Genomic DNA, 16,670 nt, shown 5'->3' with positions numbered 1-16,670 from the left:
TTCCCTCCTGACCTGACGCCTCCCAGAATCCGTGCCTCCTAGTATCATCTCCATGTGCAGGGTGAAGTTTGAGGGCACATAAATCGTCATCCCATTGCAGTCCCTAAGTATACCCTGCATTATTTCAGTCCTTTGAAATAATTCAACCTTTCCTAATGGCCCAATATATATTCATTTTCTTATATGTTCCTTGGGCTCTAGAAAATAATATGTATCAGGGGGAATGCAGTGTTTCGTGCATATCAGTTAGGTCAGGTTTCTCAATTCAGATTTCAGTAGCCACGTTGAGTAAGCAGAAGTAGGTGAAATTATCTGTAATATATTTTATTTTATCACACCCAAAAGATTATCATTTCAGTGTATAATCAACATGATAAAACCTAACGAAATATTTTTCTGTTCTTTTTTTCATGCTACGTCTTTAAACTCCAGTGTGTGTTTCACGCTTGCAGCACATCGCATTGTAGAGCCAGCTGCATTTCAGGTACTTCATGGGTGCAGGTGACTACGTCCCAGGGAGCCCAGTTCCATGACAGATGTGTCTTTATCGTCTCCCACTGCGATTATGAACGTGGCTGTTAGTCCTTTTCTCTTTCTGTCAGTATTTATGTATTGATATTTTGAGGTTATATTATTCAGTTCAGTTCAGTTACTCAGTCATCTCCGACTCTTTGCGACCCCATGAGTCACAGCACGCCAGGCCTCCCTCTCCATCACCAACTCCCGGAGTTTACTCAGACTCATGGCCATCGAGTCGGTGATGCCATCCAGACATCTCATCCTGTGTTGTCCCCTTCTCCTCCTGCCCCGAATCCCTCCCAGCATCAGGGTCTTTTCCAGTGAGTCAACTCTTTGCATGAGGTGGCCAAAGTACTGGAGTTTCAGCTTCAGCATCAGTCCTTCCAATGAACACTCAGGACTGATCTCTTTCAGGATGGACTGGTTGAATCTCCTTGTAGTCCCCCCACTTCTCGACAGGTCCTGAAGCCTACTGTCTGTCTTCTGAGCACCACGAGGTGATGGATACTCAGCGCTCAGCCAATTTGGGCAGAGGGTTGGGTACGTTTTCTGTGCCTCCCTTTTCTTGGGGAGCTTGATCTCTAACATCCGGACTGACATGTCAGGCCTGCACTCGAATTTTTGTCTTCCCAGCCCAAGGAACCGCCCAGAGCTGTGTTAGCCAGTCCCCTCTGTTTGACTTTTTCCCTGCCTTTTCTTCACAGAGTCAGCTTTATTCAGATGCCCCGAGGGAAGGAGCAGCCCTCTCAGACTCCAGCTCCCTCACTGAGCTTCCCTTTAGTTTGACATCTTGGATTGTGGCTGCCTAAGGACTCTTTACTGCCAAATTCAGACTTATATTGAAGAAAGTAGGGAAAACCACTAGACCATTCAGGTATGACCTAAATCAAATCCCTTATGACTATACAGTGGAAGTGAGAAATAGATTGAAGGGACTAGATCTGATAGAGTGCCTGATGAACTATGGATGGAGGTTCATGACACTGTACAGGAGACAGGGATCAAGACCATCCCCATGGAAAAGAAATGCAAAAAGGCAAAATGGTTGTCTGAGGAGGCCTTACAAATAGCTGTGAAAAGAAGAGAAGTGAAAAGCAAAGGAGAAAAGGAAAGATATTCCCATTTGAATGCAGAGTTCCAAAGAATAGCAAGGAGAGATAAGAAAGCCTTCCTCAGTGATCAATGCAAAGAAATAGAGGAAAACAACAGAATGGGAAAGACTAGAGATCTCTTCAAGAAAATGAGAGATACCAAGGGAACATTTCATGCAAAAATGGGTTCAATAAAGGACAGAAATGGTATGGACCCAGCAAAAGCAGAAGATATTAAGAAGAGCTGGCAAGAATACACAGAAGCACTGTACAAAAATGATCTTCATGACCCAGATAATCACCATGGTGTGATCGCTCACCTAGAGCCAGACATCCTAGAATGTGAAGTCAGGTGGGCCTTACAAAGCATCACTACGAACGAACAAAGCTAGTGGAGGTGATGGAATTCCAGTTGGGCTATTTCAAATCCTGGAAGATGATGCTGTGAAAGTGCTGCACTCAATATGCCAGCAAATTTGGAAAACTCAGCAGTGGCCACAGGACTGGAAAAGGTCAGTTTTCATTCCAATCCCAAAGAAAGGCAATCCCAAAGAATGCTCAAACTACTGCATGTTTGCATTCATCTGACACGCTAGTAGATCCCTCATGGCTCAGATGGTAAAGTGTTTGTGTACAATACGAATGACCCAGGTTCGATCCCTGGGTTGGGAAGATCCCCTGGAGAAGTAAATGGCAACCCACTTCAGTGTTCTTGTCTGGAGAGTCCCATGGACAGAGAAGCCTGGTAAGTTATAGTCCATGGGGTCACAAAGAGTCAGACACGACTGAGTGACTTCACTTTCACTTTCTTTCACATGCTAGTAAAATAATGCTCAAAATTCTCCAAGCCAGGCTTCAGCAATACATCGACTGTGAACTTCCAGGTGTTCAAGTTGGTTTTAGAAAAGGCAGAGGAACCAGAGATCAAATTGCCAACATCATCTGGATTATAGAAAAAGCAAGAGAGTTCCAGAAAAATATCTATTTCTGATTTATTGACTATGCCAAAGCCTTTGACGGTGTGGATCACAATAAACTGTTGAAAATTCTGAAAGCGATGGGAATACCAGACCACGTGACCCACCTCTTCAGAAACCTATATGCAGGTCAGGAAGCAACAGTTAGAACTGGACATAGAAAAACAGACTGGTTCCAAATCGGAAAGGGAGTACGTCAAGGCTGTATATTGTCACCCTGCTTATTTAACTTACATGCAGAGTGCACCATGAGAATCGCTGGGCTGAAAGTAGCACAGGCTGGAATCAAGATTGCCGGGAGAAATATCAATAACCTCAGATATGCAGATGACACCACCCTAATGGCAGAAAGTGAAGAGGAACTAAAGAGCCTCTTGATGAAAGTGAAAGAGGAGAGTGAAAAAGTTGGCTGAAAGCTCAACATTCAGAAAACTAAGATCATGGCATCTGGTCCCATCACTTCATGGGAAGTAGATGGGGAAACAGTGGAAGCAGTGTCAGACTTTATTTTTGGGCTCCAAAATCACTGCAGATGGTGGTTGCAGCCATGAAATTAAAAGACGCTTACTCCTTGGAAGGAAAGTTGTGACCAACCTAGACAGCATATTACAAAGCAGAGACATTACGTTGCCAACAAAGTTCCATCTAGACAAGGCTATGGTTTTTCCAGTGGTCATGTATGGATGTGAGAGTTGGACTCTGAAGAAAGCTGAGCACCGAAAAATTGATGCTTTTGAACTGTGGTGTTGGCGAAGACTCTTGAGAGTCACTTGGACTGTGAGGAGATCCATCCAGTCCATCCTAAAGGAGATCAGTCCTGGGTGTTCATTGGAAGGACTGATGCTGAAGCTGAAACTCCAGTACTTTGGCCACCTCATGTGAAGAGCTGACTCATTGGAAAAGACCCTGATGCTGAGAGGGATTGGGGCCAAGGGGAGAAGGGAATGACAGAGGATGAGATGGCTGAATGGTATCACCGGCTCCATGGACATGAGTTTGTGTAAATTCGGGAAGTTGGTGATGGAGAGGGAGGCCTGGCATGCTGCTATTTATGGGGTCGCATAGAGTCAGACAGGACTGAATGACTGAACTAAACTGAAGGACCTCTTTTATATTTAGCTTTTCTAGCTCTTGGTAGGCTGACCCACAAGCTGCTTGTATCTGTAACTGGAAGTGGGGAAGCCCTGGGTGTCTTCTGTCATCTGAAGCCACATGTAAAAGTCACAGTAATTATATTGATCATCTTTATTTGATACCGGGAAAACAAGAAGTGGTCCTTGCTTAGTACCCACGGTTGTGTTTCTGATCAGAATCCCCGGCTTGCCCGCGCTGTTTCAGTGTCACTTGAACTTGGGAAGAAGGTGGAGCAAGCGGCCCACTCCGCCTGGGGGTCGAGGAGCCGATCTGCCCGCTTCCCCTACCCGTGTCGGCCCAGGGCAGGCCTTGCGATGACCGGCTGCTGGCGGTGGAGGAGAAGGCTGAGGAGGGAGGGGCTGTGTGACCTGTATTCTGTGATGTGGTCACGGGCGGGTTTTCTTTTTCAGTTTGAAAAAATGACTGCTTTTAGTCTTCTCTGCAGTTTCACTTGAAGGTTGAAAGTGAAGATTTTAATCTCAAAGTTGAGCACAGTGATTTTAGAGTCTTTTTGAAAGCAACACTTGAGGTTTTAAAAAGACATCTCAGGAAACTCCAGTAGATAAAGCGAAAACAAGAGAACGTGTTCAGGGTGAACTGCAGGCGGGACCCCAAACTGTACTGTGTCTCCTCCAGAGTCTGTCATTGCTGAGATGCATGGATATAGGACCCCAAGCACCCTGGGGACTGAGTCCTCAAGTGACCGCAGCGGTCCGGGCTGAGCCAGGAGCAGTGTGGGCTGTGCCCTGGCGAGTGGAGAGCCGCGAGGCTGGGAGTGGGGCCAGGAGAGGGAGTGGGAGACTCGGGCTCGGAGGGCAGGGCAGCCTCTGGCGGGGTCTGGGAGGTGCTGGCTGTCGCGGCTCGAGGCAGGGACACCCCGAACCTCCACCGTGCAGCCCCCACGGGGCAGAGTCGTCTGACAGCCCAGGGTCGAAGTGAAGAGGGCGAGCTTGCAGCAGGTTGACGGAACCCCTGTCCCCACTGTGGGTTCACTGAAAGTGCCTGGAGCGAAGTTGGTCAAGCACTTGCTGAGCTCGAGTGAGGGAGCCAGTCAGGGAGGACCAAGCTCGGGGTGAGAGTGAGGGGCAGCCAGCGCGGTGAGTCCTCCTCACCGGGATGGGTTCTGGGGACTCCCTTGAGTTCAGGGGTGCCCTTTCAGTAGCCTCACTGCAGGCTTGTTTGGGGGGTGGAGCGGGCAGAAGCCCCCTGAGAAGATGTGCTCATTCCTAGCGGTGGTGGTTTCTGAAGCAGTATATACTGTTCGGTTCGACTGTGACCCAGTACATTGCAGGGTCATGTTTGACGTTGGGCCTGAGCGGTGGGCACGGCCTTCCTTCTCCCGCACCCCACACTCACCTGCCATCTTTTCGGCAGCCCCTCCCCCTCTCTGCACCCTTGATGGTGGGCCTGAGCCCAGCCCCCCTGTTACCACGGAGCCCCTTGTGACGGAGTGGGTTCCAGGTTCCCGGCTCCTGGGAGACGTGCTGGAGGCAGAGCCTTCGTGCCATTTCTTCTTGAGACGCTGGTGCTGGTGGTCATAGTGTGAGAGAGCGGTGTGTGAGAGCGGTGTGTGAGAGCGGTGTGTGAGAGCGGTGTGTGAGAGAGCGGTGTGTGAGAGCGGTGTGTGAGAGCGGTGTGTGAGAGCGGTGTGTGAGAGCAGAGTGTGAGATCGGCGGTTGTAGTGTGAGATCGGTGGTGATAGCTGAGGTGCTGAGGTAACTGCCTGGGAAACAGCGGTTGCCCCCGAGTGGGGGGCTGCCCCCATCCACGAGGATGGGTCGCAGAAGGGCCCGCCTATGGGCGCTTTTCCAATGCTGCAACCCCAAAGCAAAGGCCCAGAAGACGAAGAAGTTGGCCTCCGCCCAAGTCCTGGAGGCAGAGTGTCCTGAGGTGAGAGCAGCTGGGGACTGGGCCCGTCGGATTGGCCCTCACTCGGTGAAGCGTTGGGGTTGTGTTTCATTTGTTAGCATGGCCGTGGGCCCTGCCGGCCAGGGCATTTTGGCTTTCGTGGGCAGGATCGACCCCAGCAGGTTGACTTTGTTAGAGGTTGTGCAGGTGCTGCTTGGAGGATGGGCGGGGGCCCCACAAGAAGGGATACACTGGCTGGAACAGTCTCTGGGGCATCTGGATCGAGCTAGAGAGTCAGTCCTTGAAGCAGAAAGGCTAAGCCCCTTAATGTCTCCCGTCTTACAAAGCACACACCCCAGTGTGTCCAGCATGTTAATAATGGGTACCTACTGCTTACGTGTATAACATATACCCTCATGGCTTCACATGTCTACTACATGCCTCTTACAAGTGTTGGGGCAGTGTTCTAGGTGCTGAATACCCAGTATGTAGTGGGGGATATGTAAGCCAGGGTTTTTTTACTTGTGCAAAGAAAAATAGAAGAATGAATGTCTCATTGTGGTTTGGTTTCAGCAAGTTCACCACATGGATGGCCCCGCGTGCACACAAATTGTGATAAAATACATATAACACGAATTTAACATTTTAGCCAGTTTACTGAATGACTGGGTGACTTCAGTGGAGTCAGGCTAAGAGATGGCCTTGGTGTGCCATCAGCCTGTTTCCCAGAGGAACACTCCAAAACCTGGTGGCCTTGTAGATCTTCCCTTTCTTCTTCACTCTCCCCAGGGGTCCTAGGTCACTTGTCTGCGTGTCGTTTAAGAATCTGTTATCCATTTTGTTGTTTGGTTTATGTTTAGGAAAGTTTCTCAGACTTCCCTGGGTCTGGAGAAGGCAGGCTGAATTCCGGGTTCTCTTCTCCGCGTGCCTGCCAGGTCGAGGTGGAGGTTGAAGGCCAGTCTGAGTTGTGCTTGTCTGTGTGGTCTTGGGGTCAGCAGACCCCCTTTTCTCTGGAGGGGCAGGGAGATCCTTTGTGTGGAGCCTGGAGAGACTTGATAGGGTCAGCCTTCACGGTCTCGCTCTCTTTTTCATTTGTGTTTGCATTTAGTTACTTCCTCATTTAACTGTTTTCTAGGAGTTGGCAACATCTCGTCAACAACTGAAGGTGTGCCGGAAGCAGCTTCTTGCCAGGGAAGAAGAAATTGCTGAGCTGAAAGCAGAGAGGACCAACACTAGGGTCAGTAGGCAGAGTCTCCTGTGCTGACCTGTGCCCGCGGGGCTCACCGCTGGGCTCCGTGTTGCTGTCTTTAAAGTCTGTCTGGTTTTCAAGTCATTTTTCACATCTTCCCACTGGGCAGACCAAGATGGATCAGCTTGGGGTTCTCATAGTTTGCTTCAAATTTATGATGAGAGCTAATGTAATTTTAGTACATTTGAGGGGGGAGTTCTCTTAACTTCCATTTTTGGCCATGCTACAGTTTATGTGGGATCTTAGATCCCCGACCAGGGATTAAAACCCATGAGCCCTGCAGAAGTGTGGAGTCTTAACTCCTGGGCCACTGGGGAAGTCCACTCTAACTTTAGACTGAACTGGCGGGATTCCGACGTGCCTTAGCATGGTTTTGGCTTTAGCGTGAGGCTGAGAGGAGTTCTCGGCCCTGAATTCAAGTGTGAGGTTGAAGGTGTTCCTTTGACCCCTCCCTGCAGCTGCTGCTGGAACACCTGGAGCTCCTCGTTTCCCGGTACGTACCATCCCTCCAGATAACGGTGGACAAGCAGCAGGCGCAGTCCCCAGCCGGCATGATCAGCGAGGTGGAAGTGCTCAGGGCACTGAAGTTTCTATTTGAGCACCACAAGGCCCTGGACGAGAAGGTACCAGCCACCTGGCCGGCCTGCATTTGTACACTTGCTGCCTGGTCAGGTGGATGATGCACGTATTTATGGAACTAGTGGACTTTTGAGCTTCTTGAATTCTTGTAAATACAGTTTTTCTGTAAGAAGTCAGAGTTTTATATGGTTTAACAGCATTGCCTGAGTACACACTCAGCCTTATCCGAGTCTTATACAACCCTGTGGACTGTAGCCCAACACATCCTCTCTTCCTGGGACTTCCCAGGCAAGAATACTGGAGTGGGTGGCCATCTTCTACTCCAGGGGATCTTCCCGACCCAGGGATCCAACCTGCCCTCTCGAATTGGCAGGCGGATTCTTTACCACTGAGCCACCTGGGAAGCCCCCAGTTAAAAGTATTAGTTGGCATAAATGTCTCAAGATTTATTATCTTCTGGCTATCAATTTGCAATTAAAAACTGGGTAATAGAATGGTTTTAGGATAACATTTTTTCCCTCTCAAACTGAGAGTTTAAAGCTGTGAATAAGCAGATTGAGATCATTGTCGTTGAGATCAATGAGAGACACTCGGTGTATTCTGTTACAGTGGCCATGTCATCAGGTGAGTATACAGTAAGAAGTGCACTTACGTTTATGCCCACATCAACACACAGTGACTCGGCCCCTTTTATTTCAGTTGAGACAGCAGGTCCGCGTGCCGGCCACCGTGGCCCAGGCCTTCGAAAGAGACGAAGGCGTGTCTGACGGCGAGGGCGACGGGGTCACCCTCCTCAGCTCGGCTGCTCAGCTGCCGCCCAGTGGGCAGGCTGATGCCAGGACTCTTCCTGCGATTCTTCAGGAGAAGCTGGACGCCACCAACCAAGAGATCCGGTGGGTGTGCCCAAACTCAGCTCCCCAGAAACTGGGCTTCTCTGAGGAGCTGTCTTGTCCTAGAAGAAGTCTGAGTGTTCCATGGTGAGAACACTGACCACAGGCCTGCTTCAAGGATTTTCAGTTCTGAGATCGCCCTTGATGAGAGAGCTGAGTCAGCCAGGGCGTTCTGTCCACAGCTGGTGTCAGCACTCTGTGGGCGGGGGGTGTTGTGGGGTGTCCCCCCCCATCTCTGAGCCCCAAGGTGGGAGACGTGCCGAGGCAGTGTCCCCTGTGGCCCGTGAACTCACCAGCACTGAGGGTTCGCCCTCGTGTGTCCCTCGGAGCCTCCCACGCTCTGGTGAGAAGCACCTGGAACAGAAAAGCTGAGGTTTGGGGTTGGCAAATTCCCCTCAGATCCGCAGTTTCCTTTTTAACTTAACACAGTGTGAAGATTGGCTTCTTGTAAGACACTGGTCCAAGGACATGTGTTTGAGTTTTTCTCAACTCATCAGTATGTTTAAGATGTTTTCTTTAGACACCGTCTTGGCAGTTATAACAGTTTACAAAGTGGGATAGAATCCGAAGGCCCGCCTCGTGGTGAGCAGGGTCCCTGGGTCTGGGTGCAGCCGGGCGGCCGGGGGCCCCGAGGCCTGCCTGGGCCACACCCGCACAGCCGTGCCTCCTGTCCTGAGGTTCCGTTCAGAGTGGCCGCGGGCCGGTGACCCTGCGCAGGACCCGGCAGAGCTGCTGCTCGGATTGTTCTCATCACGTCAGCCCAGGTCAAGGTGCCTGTTCCTGTTGGCCGAGCGCGGGGGGTTCAGGCGGAAGGCAGGGGTGAGCGGCACAACCAGCAAACGCAGGTGGTGCCGCCTGCAGTTTTGGCCCCGACACAGACTGCTTTCTGGGCCGTGTTTGAGCACAGACGAGCTCAGAAAGGTTGTCTTTCCCCGTCCCCGCAGGAAATATGGAATGGTTAACATATTAATGTTTCTATTTTTACAGCACGTTGTCAGGTAAAAGTGATTTTTCCTTATGCAATATGTTGACTTGATATAAATGGTAAATTCTGTCCTTCAACTTGTCACCAGTGAAAATCTTTCAGGACATATAAGTAGTGAAACTGGAGAGGTTACGACCTGCAAGAATCTTGTATTTTTTTAAAAAAATCATTTTATATGCATAATCTAATACTTAAACTGCTATATAAAATCATCCATGACACATTAGGGGAGAAGAGCCGTCACCGTAAATTCTAGGTGAATGCGGCACATTGACATGAATCCAGAAACTCTCACAAACCTGGGGGAGAACTTCATCAAGTGATGTGTTGGTACATATACACCCTTAAAAAAAAAAAGATCAACTCAGCACTTCATCTGGTCTGGAGATTTGTGTTTAGAAAGTCAAGCTTGTTTGTGAATCGCTGTTTTGATGGTGCAGAGTTCCTGATTCCCAGTGGAAAAGACTCGAGGCCCTGATGTGCACCTCAGCCCTGAGAGCAGGGATGCTGAAGGTTGTCCACTTCAGCTGTCTCCTCACAGGGAGAGAGTCGCCACCCAGGCCCCGTCAGAATGTTAGAGTAAATGAGTCAAATCAAACGTGAATGATCAGGGGCCAGTTTGTAAGACTCAATGCTAAGTTATACTAAGTTTGAGAATATTCAAAAGAGGGAAAGTCGAACCTTTTTGCTGCGATGTTAATTGAGCAACTGTTGCTGGAATTTGCTAATCATGACACAGAATGCAAGCCCAAATTTGTTGTCCAGACACGTTCCTGTGCTGACAAAGGCAGGTGACGAGTTTTGCTCTCTTTTAGGTGGATCCAAGAAGAGGAGAACACCGAGCAGCGGGCCAAGGAGACTGAGAGCAGGGTGGGCAAGGCGAGCTCAGGCAGCCTTCGTCGTTTTAAATCAGTGAGCTCCCTCGACCTGTATTTCGCCTCCTCGCTTGCCAGCTCCTGCCCGCCCAGCAGTGTGCCCACCACGCCCCGAATGAGGCGTCGAAGGCCAGCACGGAACATAGACCGGCTGGGCTTCATGCCTCTGGTATGTGTCTGCCTCCTCCCTGCCACGTCCCTCCCCCAGCATACTGGTTTTCTTTTTTTGTTTGTTTTTTGTTTTCTTGTCTTTGTACCCAGAAGAAAATCAGGTACATTTTCCACACTCAGAGGTCTATGATTTTTAAAACTGCCTAGTCTTTAATCATTCCGTAATCGCACAGTGACCAGTTAGTCTTGATATTTGGACCACCGGCTTAGCACGTCATCATGAGCTCAGCCAGAGCCTGCCTCTGTAAAGCTGGGCCTGGCCTGTGCTGGGCACAGCAGCTGCAGGAAAATTTCTGTTCTCAGGGAGCAGACAACTTTGTGAAAGTTCTCATGGCAGTTCTCATGGCGTGTGAAAACCGTGCAGCACATTTTCCACTGGGGATGCCTGGCTGCACGGTGCAGGGCATGCGGTGGGAAGAAAACCAAAAATCTAAACTGGTCTGCTTGCTGATGGACCTGGCCGCGCACTCAGGCCCGCTCTGCGTGTGAAACCACGTTCAAAGCCCGGGGCCCGAGAGCCCCAGGGAAGAAGTTGGGCTTCCTCACTCTCCCGAGTCTGAAAACGGGATGACGACCTAGGGCTTTTGGTGACAGAGTGTGCGGCTCTAAAGCGCATGTTCCAGCTTTCTTGCATGTGTAGCTTAGGTTTCTGAGTGCATTGCTGTTTACCTCATGAAATCACGTTTACAACCCTCTGCTTTGTACCTGCACATGTATTATCACTTTTTTCTGTTACCACCCATTTCATGTTAGCTGCATTGTTAGTCAGCATATCATTAAATTAAGTGTGAATCATTTTAGATGCATGTGAAGTGGTAACTAGTCCATTTTGTGGTCTTTTGACACACTTTTTATAATTTGCGTCTTTGGCTAATTAGTTGATATTTAAAATTCTTGATGATTTCTCTGTGGTTTCGTGCTTGATTTCTTTCCGAGTATTTGTAAAAGAACAGTTGTGTATATTTTGTCCCTGTTGTTGGAGTTCTCTGACGGTGTGTCTGCTTTCATTTGGATTTCCTGTCTCATCCTGTTGTCTGTTTAGCCGTCGTCAATCCAGACCCCAGCCTCCCGTCCCCCCACCCCAGGCTGTAGTTTCCCCATCCATCTCCCCTCCCGTCCTCCCACTTCTCTGGTCTCAGCAGTTCTGTGTCCACAGCGTGTGTCCCTTTAGTCGTGTTTGTGCTTTTCTTCATGGCTCATTAAATGGTGTTTTTCCCCCATAGCAGTAAGTTTGAATTATTGTATCACTATGCAGTTACAAGCATAATGTAGATGGATCATACACTACATAACCTGTGCAATTTATAAATGAGAGTATGCTTACATAAAGAAATGATCCTCTAAGTGTCGAATTAATGGGCTTTTGACACAATCTCCTTTCTGTGTTGGTGCTTGTATTTAAGACTGTAAATCTCATCAGCTTTTGCATGGTTAATGTCTCTACTAGACTCTTTTACAAAGTATCTTCTATGGTTCATCAAATGTGAAGACTCCACCTGCTATTATGCTAGCTTTCATTCTTACACATTTTCATAGGGTACCTGCTTTAATGAATTTATTTTCAGAAGTTTTAAATCAAATTCTAGGTAAGGATTTTACATTAATGTCCAATAGGTGGTGAGATTTGTTCAGTGTTAAAATAGGTATTATGGTAACTTCCTCATCAGTTAAATTACTATTTGAAATTATAACATGTTTTTTATTAAGAGAAATAAGTTATAGAGAAGTTTGGCTGAGAACAGACAGCTGTTGAGGCCCTTTGTTGTACAGAATGCTCTGCTTTAATAAATCACGATGTTGTAACAGAATTGTATCTTCCTGAGTAATAATTTATAGTGTTTCTCTAGTAAATCTTGAATAGCTTATTTAACTTCTGTGGTCAAAAAAAAAAAAAAAAAAGTTCTGTTTCCAGCTACTGTTCTCTAAGTCTTAATGTCACTTATAGGTTTGCCATCATTTTTGCTTTCCTGTATTTGCCTATACTGATTCTTGCATTTTTATCTTCAAAGTCGCAATCAACCTGGTTTCTCTCCATTTCTTTGCATGCGTCTATCAGCCTAGTTAATTAAGGAAGCATCATCGAAAGGTAAACTATTTAGTAATTTAGCATGGCTTTGTTTCTCTGTGAAGTGTTAAAGAGTGCTTATCGAGTCACGTGAATGAACACTGTGTGGTTATGTACTGGTGAATAATTGACGTTTTAATGGCAGTTTTGAAACTCACCCACCACTTAAAATATGCTGATGGTTCTGTTGGAAATCGGTCATTCGTTGAGACAATTGTAACGGTTTCCCTTTCTGCCACTTGTTTGCTTTCTAATCATCTCATGCTTATTTATAATAGAGATAGTAGTATTTATTATGTTTAAAAAAAATTTTTTTTGGCCATGTTGCACAGCTTATGGGATCTTAATTCCCCAGTCAGGGATCAGACCGGTGTCCCGGCAGTGAAAGTGCCAAGTCCTAACGTCTGGACCACCATGGAATTTCCGCTTAGTGTTTTCTTAAAAGCAATGACTGAATCAGAGCCATAGGTGTTAGATTTGGGGGAAGCCCTCTAATGACGGGGGTAGCAGTGTGCAGGAGACTCTGCCCGCCAGGCACCGTGTCGAGTGCTTTCCGAGCCTGTCATCTAATCCCGCAGACACCCAGGTGAGGTCCAGGCTGCTGTTATCCCCATTCAGCAGACGTGGACACTGAGGCTTAGAGAGGCCGGGCCCCGTGCCCAGGCTCACACACCCAGCAGTGCGGTGCAGACTCGTCTGATCAGAGCCTGGACACTTAACCGTGGGGCCGTCCAGCCCGCTTTCCTCCAGAGGCTCTCGTGTCCCTCACAGCATCCCTGATGGAGGGAGCGGCAGGAGGGAGCTCGCTTCCTCTCCCCTCTGGTCCCTTGGATGAGCGCCTGTTGTTGGAGTCCAGTGCCCCGAGGGCTGGCCGTCCTTGTCCCTCTCCTGCTCCCAGCCCACTGACCGACCACTCTGGGGACCTTCCCGCAGGACTCGGGCAGCCACGCTCCAGTTCAGGCAGCTCAGTGCCTGGGAGCCCTTCTGCTGGGCACAGCGGAGCTGCTCCGTCAGCCTGGGGCTGGTGGCCTGGGTGTGCCGCTCACTGGCTCTGTGACCTGCTCTGCCCTCCTGTTACGTGAGGACACGGTCCTGCCCATCCTAGTCACGTGGGCACCAGGGGGGCGGGCTTCCCTCCTGAAGGAGGGCGGCCAGGCTGGGGGCCCAGAGCCCTTCCTCAGGAGGAGGCCCGGGGAAGGGGCTGGCCGCGGTCCCTGACTTTGAGGCAGGTGTTTGTCTCCCCTGAGTCCACGGTCAACCCAGGCGTGTCACTTCCCCGCTCTGTTCTGTGTTGTTTTCTGATTTTTATAAATGCTTATTGTAACTTGAATTTGAGATTGACCCCTGTTCAGTTCTGTGGGGATAATTTCTAGCCTCTGTAGCCTTCTGTTGCCTGAGGGTTCTTGTTAGAGATCAGGGGAGGGTGCAGTTTATCCAGCCGCTGTTAAACGGGCTCAGCTGTATTTTGCACTGAGTCACTTTGTTGGCACCAAGCTTCTGTGGGGCTGCAGTGGATCAGTATTCTTTACAGAATCCGTTCCAAAGGCACAGGTTAGTTGGTTAAAACAACACACTCGTTGTTTATAAAAATACTTGCCATGCATGTTTCTACGGACTTCCCCTGGCTTAACCACAGACCCAAATGTGTAAGTGAGACCTGTCTGGACCCTGAAGGGGTTAATCTGTTCCCCACACTGTTGCCACCACTGTCTTTCCTTTCCTCACACCCGGGACCAGCGGAAAAGCTGGGACTCCAGGAGAGATCATCTTTTTTTTTCCTTTTAATTAGTTTATTTTTTAATGGAAGGATAATTGCTTTACAGAATTTTGTTCTTTTCTGTCAAACCTCAACATGAATTGGCCATCGGTATACATATATCCCTTCCCTTTTGGACCTCTCTCCCATTTCCCTCCCCATCCCACCGCTCTAGGTTGCTACAAGATCATCTCTTAGTGAAGACCTAGGGGTGCGTTATGTAGACCACAGTGAGCAAATTACACTGAATTGCGTGTAAGCACCTCACTGTGTAGCCCCACTCGTGTGTTACAGAGAAGTAAGAGCCAGACACATGGTGTTCGCATGCCGGGTTAGGTGCCTTTCCTGTGTTTCACTTGGTGTCACGGGTTCCAGTAACCTGCATCATCACTACAAATGATCTTGGGTGGTGGTACAAGCTGTTTCCTTTTCTCCTTCAAACAGAAAGGTCTGGAAGGCTTGCTGAGAGGTTCCTTACCCTTGCTAGTGGTGCTTCTGAGCAGCATCTGGCGATGAGCACAGTCCTTTCATCAGGACAGTTGGTGCCATGCAGGGTTCATGGGGCTGGCGAAGCTCTGCTGTCCTGCCCGGCGGGGCCATCTGGTCGCCGCATTCCAGGGAGGGCGGAGCCCCCCTGCAGGGAGGCTCCGGTCCGGGGTCTCTGCACTCAGTCAGGTGCTCTTGCTGCCCCACGCCCCGCTTCTCTACAAGACAGTCCTTTAAGATGGCATTAAGCTAGTACAAGGCCTTTTTTTGTACTTGGCGGATAGCATAGCTAATAGATTTTCAAATATGTTTGTGTTTATAATGTAAGGCCTGAATGATTGCCTTTTTTGACACAGTCTCTTGTTAGCCAATTTTACACTTAGCTCATTCCCTCAGATGCCAGCTCTACGGGAAGAGGTGCAAAATGACAAGAACACCATCAAGTGTGAAACCTCGAGCCCTGCCTCGCCTGAGTCTCTTCGGCTGGAGCAGGTGCAGACGGGGGCGCTGTGCGCGGCCAGCCCCGAGGACGTCAGGGACACCCGCAAGTAAGGGGCCTGCGCGCCTCGTCAGTTTCAGGAGCCCTGCGCCTCTTGTCTTGAAAGAGGTGGAAGAATGGTTTTAAAGGAATCGCACTGGATGCGGTGTCTGTGTTTAGTGGTGAAATTCAGATGCTGGGGGAGAAGAGCTCAGGGACCTCAGTGATTTTAGAAAATGTCCATCTCTGCGGATTGCCTCCTGTGGGAGCTTTCTTCCTGCTCTTGCTAGAGGTCTGCCCGTCTGGGGCGCATTCCTGATGGTGATGGCCCCGTGCCTCTCAGGTTCGCTCTTGAGGGTCCCTCCCTTTTCCTCAAGGGTCTCCTCTCAGGAGACTCTGTCCCCTCCTGTGGCTGACACTGTCCTCATTCGACCACCACCTGCTGAACTCCCGGCCTCAGCCAGGAAGCCCCCGACGGAGGGCAGGAGTGGTCTCCTGACCAGCAGCCCTGCACGGTGACCGTCGCTCTCCTGCCACGGCCGGGGACGGTCACCCTGCGGGAGGCGCAGGGGAGCTGCCCAGAGCGGGGGAGCTCGCCTGCTCTGGGAGCCTCGTCACCTGCCGAGCGGTGACCCTGAGGGAGGGTCGGAGCGCCCTCTGCACCGGCTGGCCTGGAGTCAAGCCCTCCTCGGGGGCAGCTCCAGTCAGAGACTCTCAGCTTCCTGGGGCCGATGTCTGTGGCCGGGAGCCCCCATTGCTCGTGTGGAGTGTGGTTGGTGAGGCAGACGCCACTGTCTGCTCAAGGTGGAGGCACGGGTGTTGCTGGTGGCCGGTTCTATCAGTCGGTCTTGGGGAGGGGTATGTGTTTGCATGAGGGCGCTGGTTAAAGGGCGTTTTCTCTCCCCAAAGCTCGACGGACTCTCAGGACGGCCCCGGGGGCAACCCCAGCATCAACAGCAGCCAGGACTCCATGGACAAAGCCCCAAAGAAGAAGGGCATCAGGTGCTCCATCGGCCGCTTGTTTGGCAAGAAGGAAAGGGGCCGGCCTGGACACCCCGGCAAGGAGGCCTTAGGACCAGGTGGGTGCTTCCCCGTTCAGAGGAGGAGGGCCTGCAGGCATGTCCCTTCTGTGTCTCCCCCGCTGCTCCATGAGGCTCCTGTCACTCACGCTCGGGGTCCTCCTGGGAGCAGGAGCGGAGGAGGCGTCTGTCTTCTCGGTGGGTCCGAGATGATCGGATGAGTTAATGAGTGGGTGGGTGGATGGATGGATGGATGGATGGATTAGTGAGTGGATGGATCAATGAACCGATGGCTGGCTCGATGGGTGGATGGAATTTGTGAGTGGATGGATGGATGGATTAGTGAGTGGATGGATGGATGAACAGATGGCTGGCTGGATAGGTGGATGAACGGAGGATGGAATGAAGAAAGCAAATGTTTATACTCCAGTGCTAGAAACATATTCTGTGAAGTTGATTGATTAGGAGCTGGGCAATGATTGTTTCCCCCAGAACACTGACAAGTGTTTGGAAACGGCCCAAGTGCTCATCAGTGAGGGGTGAGGTAC

At 50.0% G+C, this 16,670-nt stretch overlaps 2 protein-coding genes across 2 annotated transcripts in view; one reads left to right on the top strand and one right to left on the bottom strand.

Moving 5' to 3' along the window:
• The window catches only part of LOC122432091 (liprin-alpha-1-like), a 198,840-nt gene extending 182,465 nt beyond the window's left edge, over window positions 1-16,375 (top strand). Inside the window, exons 5-7 of the mRNA XM_043453864.1 lie at window positions 10,088-10,316; window positions 15,022-15,173; window positions 16,013-16,375. Coding sequence (XP_043309799.1) covers window positions 10,088-10,316; window positions 15,022-15,173; window positions 16,013-16,343 — 712 coding nt within the window. The 3' untranslated portion in view covers window positions 16,344-16,375. The remainder of the gene's footprint in view (window positions 1-10,087; window positions 10,317-15,021; window positions 15,174-16,012) is intronic.
• Window positions 1-16,670, bottom strand: part of LOC122431618 — a 636,199-nt gene that overhangs the window by 200,224 nt on the left and 419,305 nt on the right. The gene's annotated exons all lie outside the window — the stretch shown is intronic.

Source organism: Cervus canadensis, chromosome 30 (assembly GCF_019320065.1).
Source record: "Cervus canadensis isolate Bull #8, Minnesota chromosome 30, ASM1932006v1, whole genome shotgun sequence".
NCBI classification, from domain to species: domain Eukaryota; kingdom Metazoa; phylum Chordata; class Mammalia; order Artiodactyla; family Cervidae; genus Cervus; species Cervus canadensis.
The sequence above is the reverse complement of the archived record's forward strand: the minus strand, read 5'-3'. Positions and strand labels throughout refer to the sequence as shown.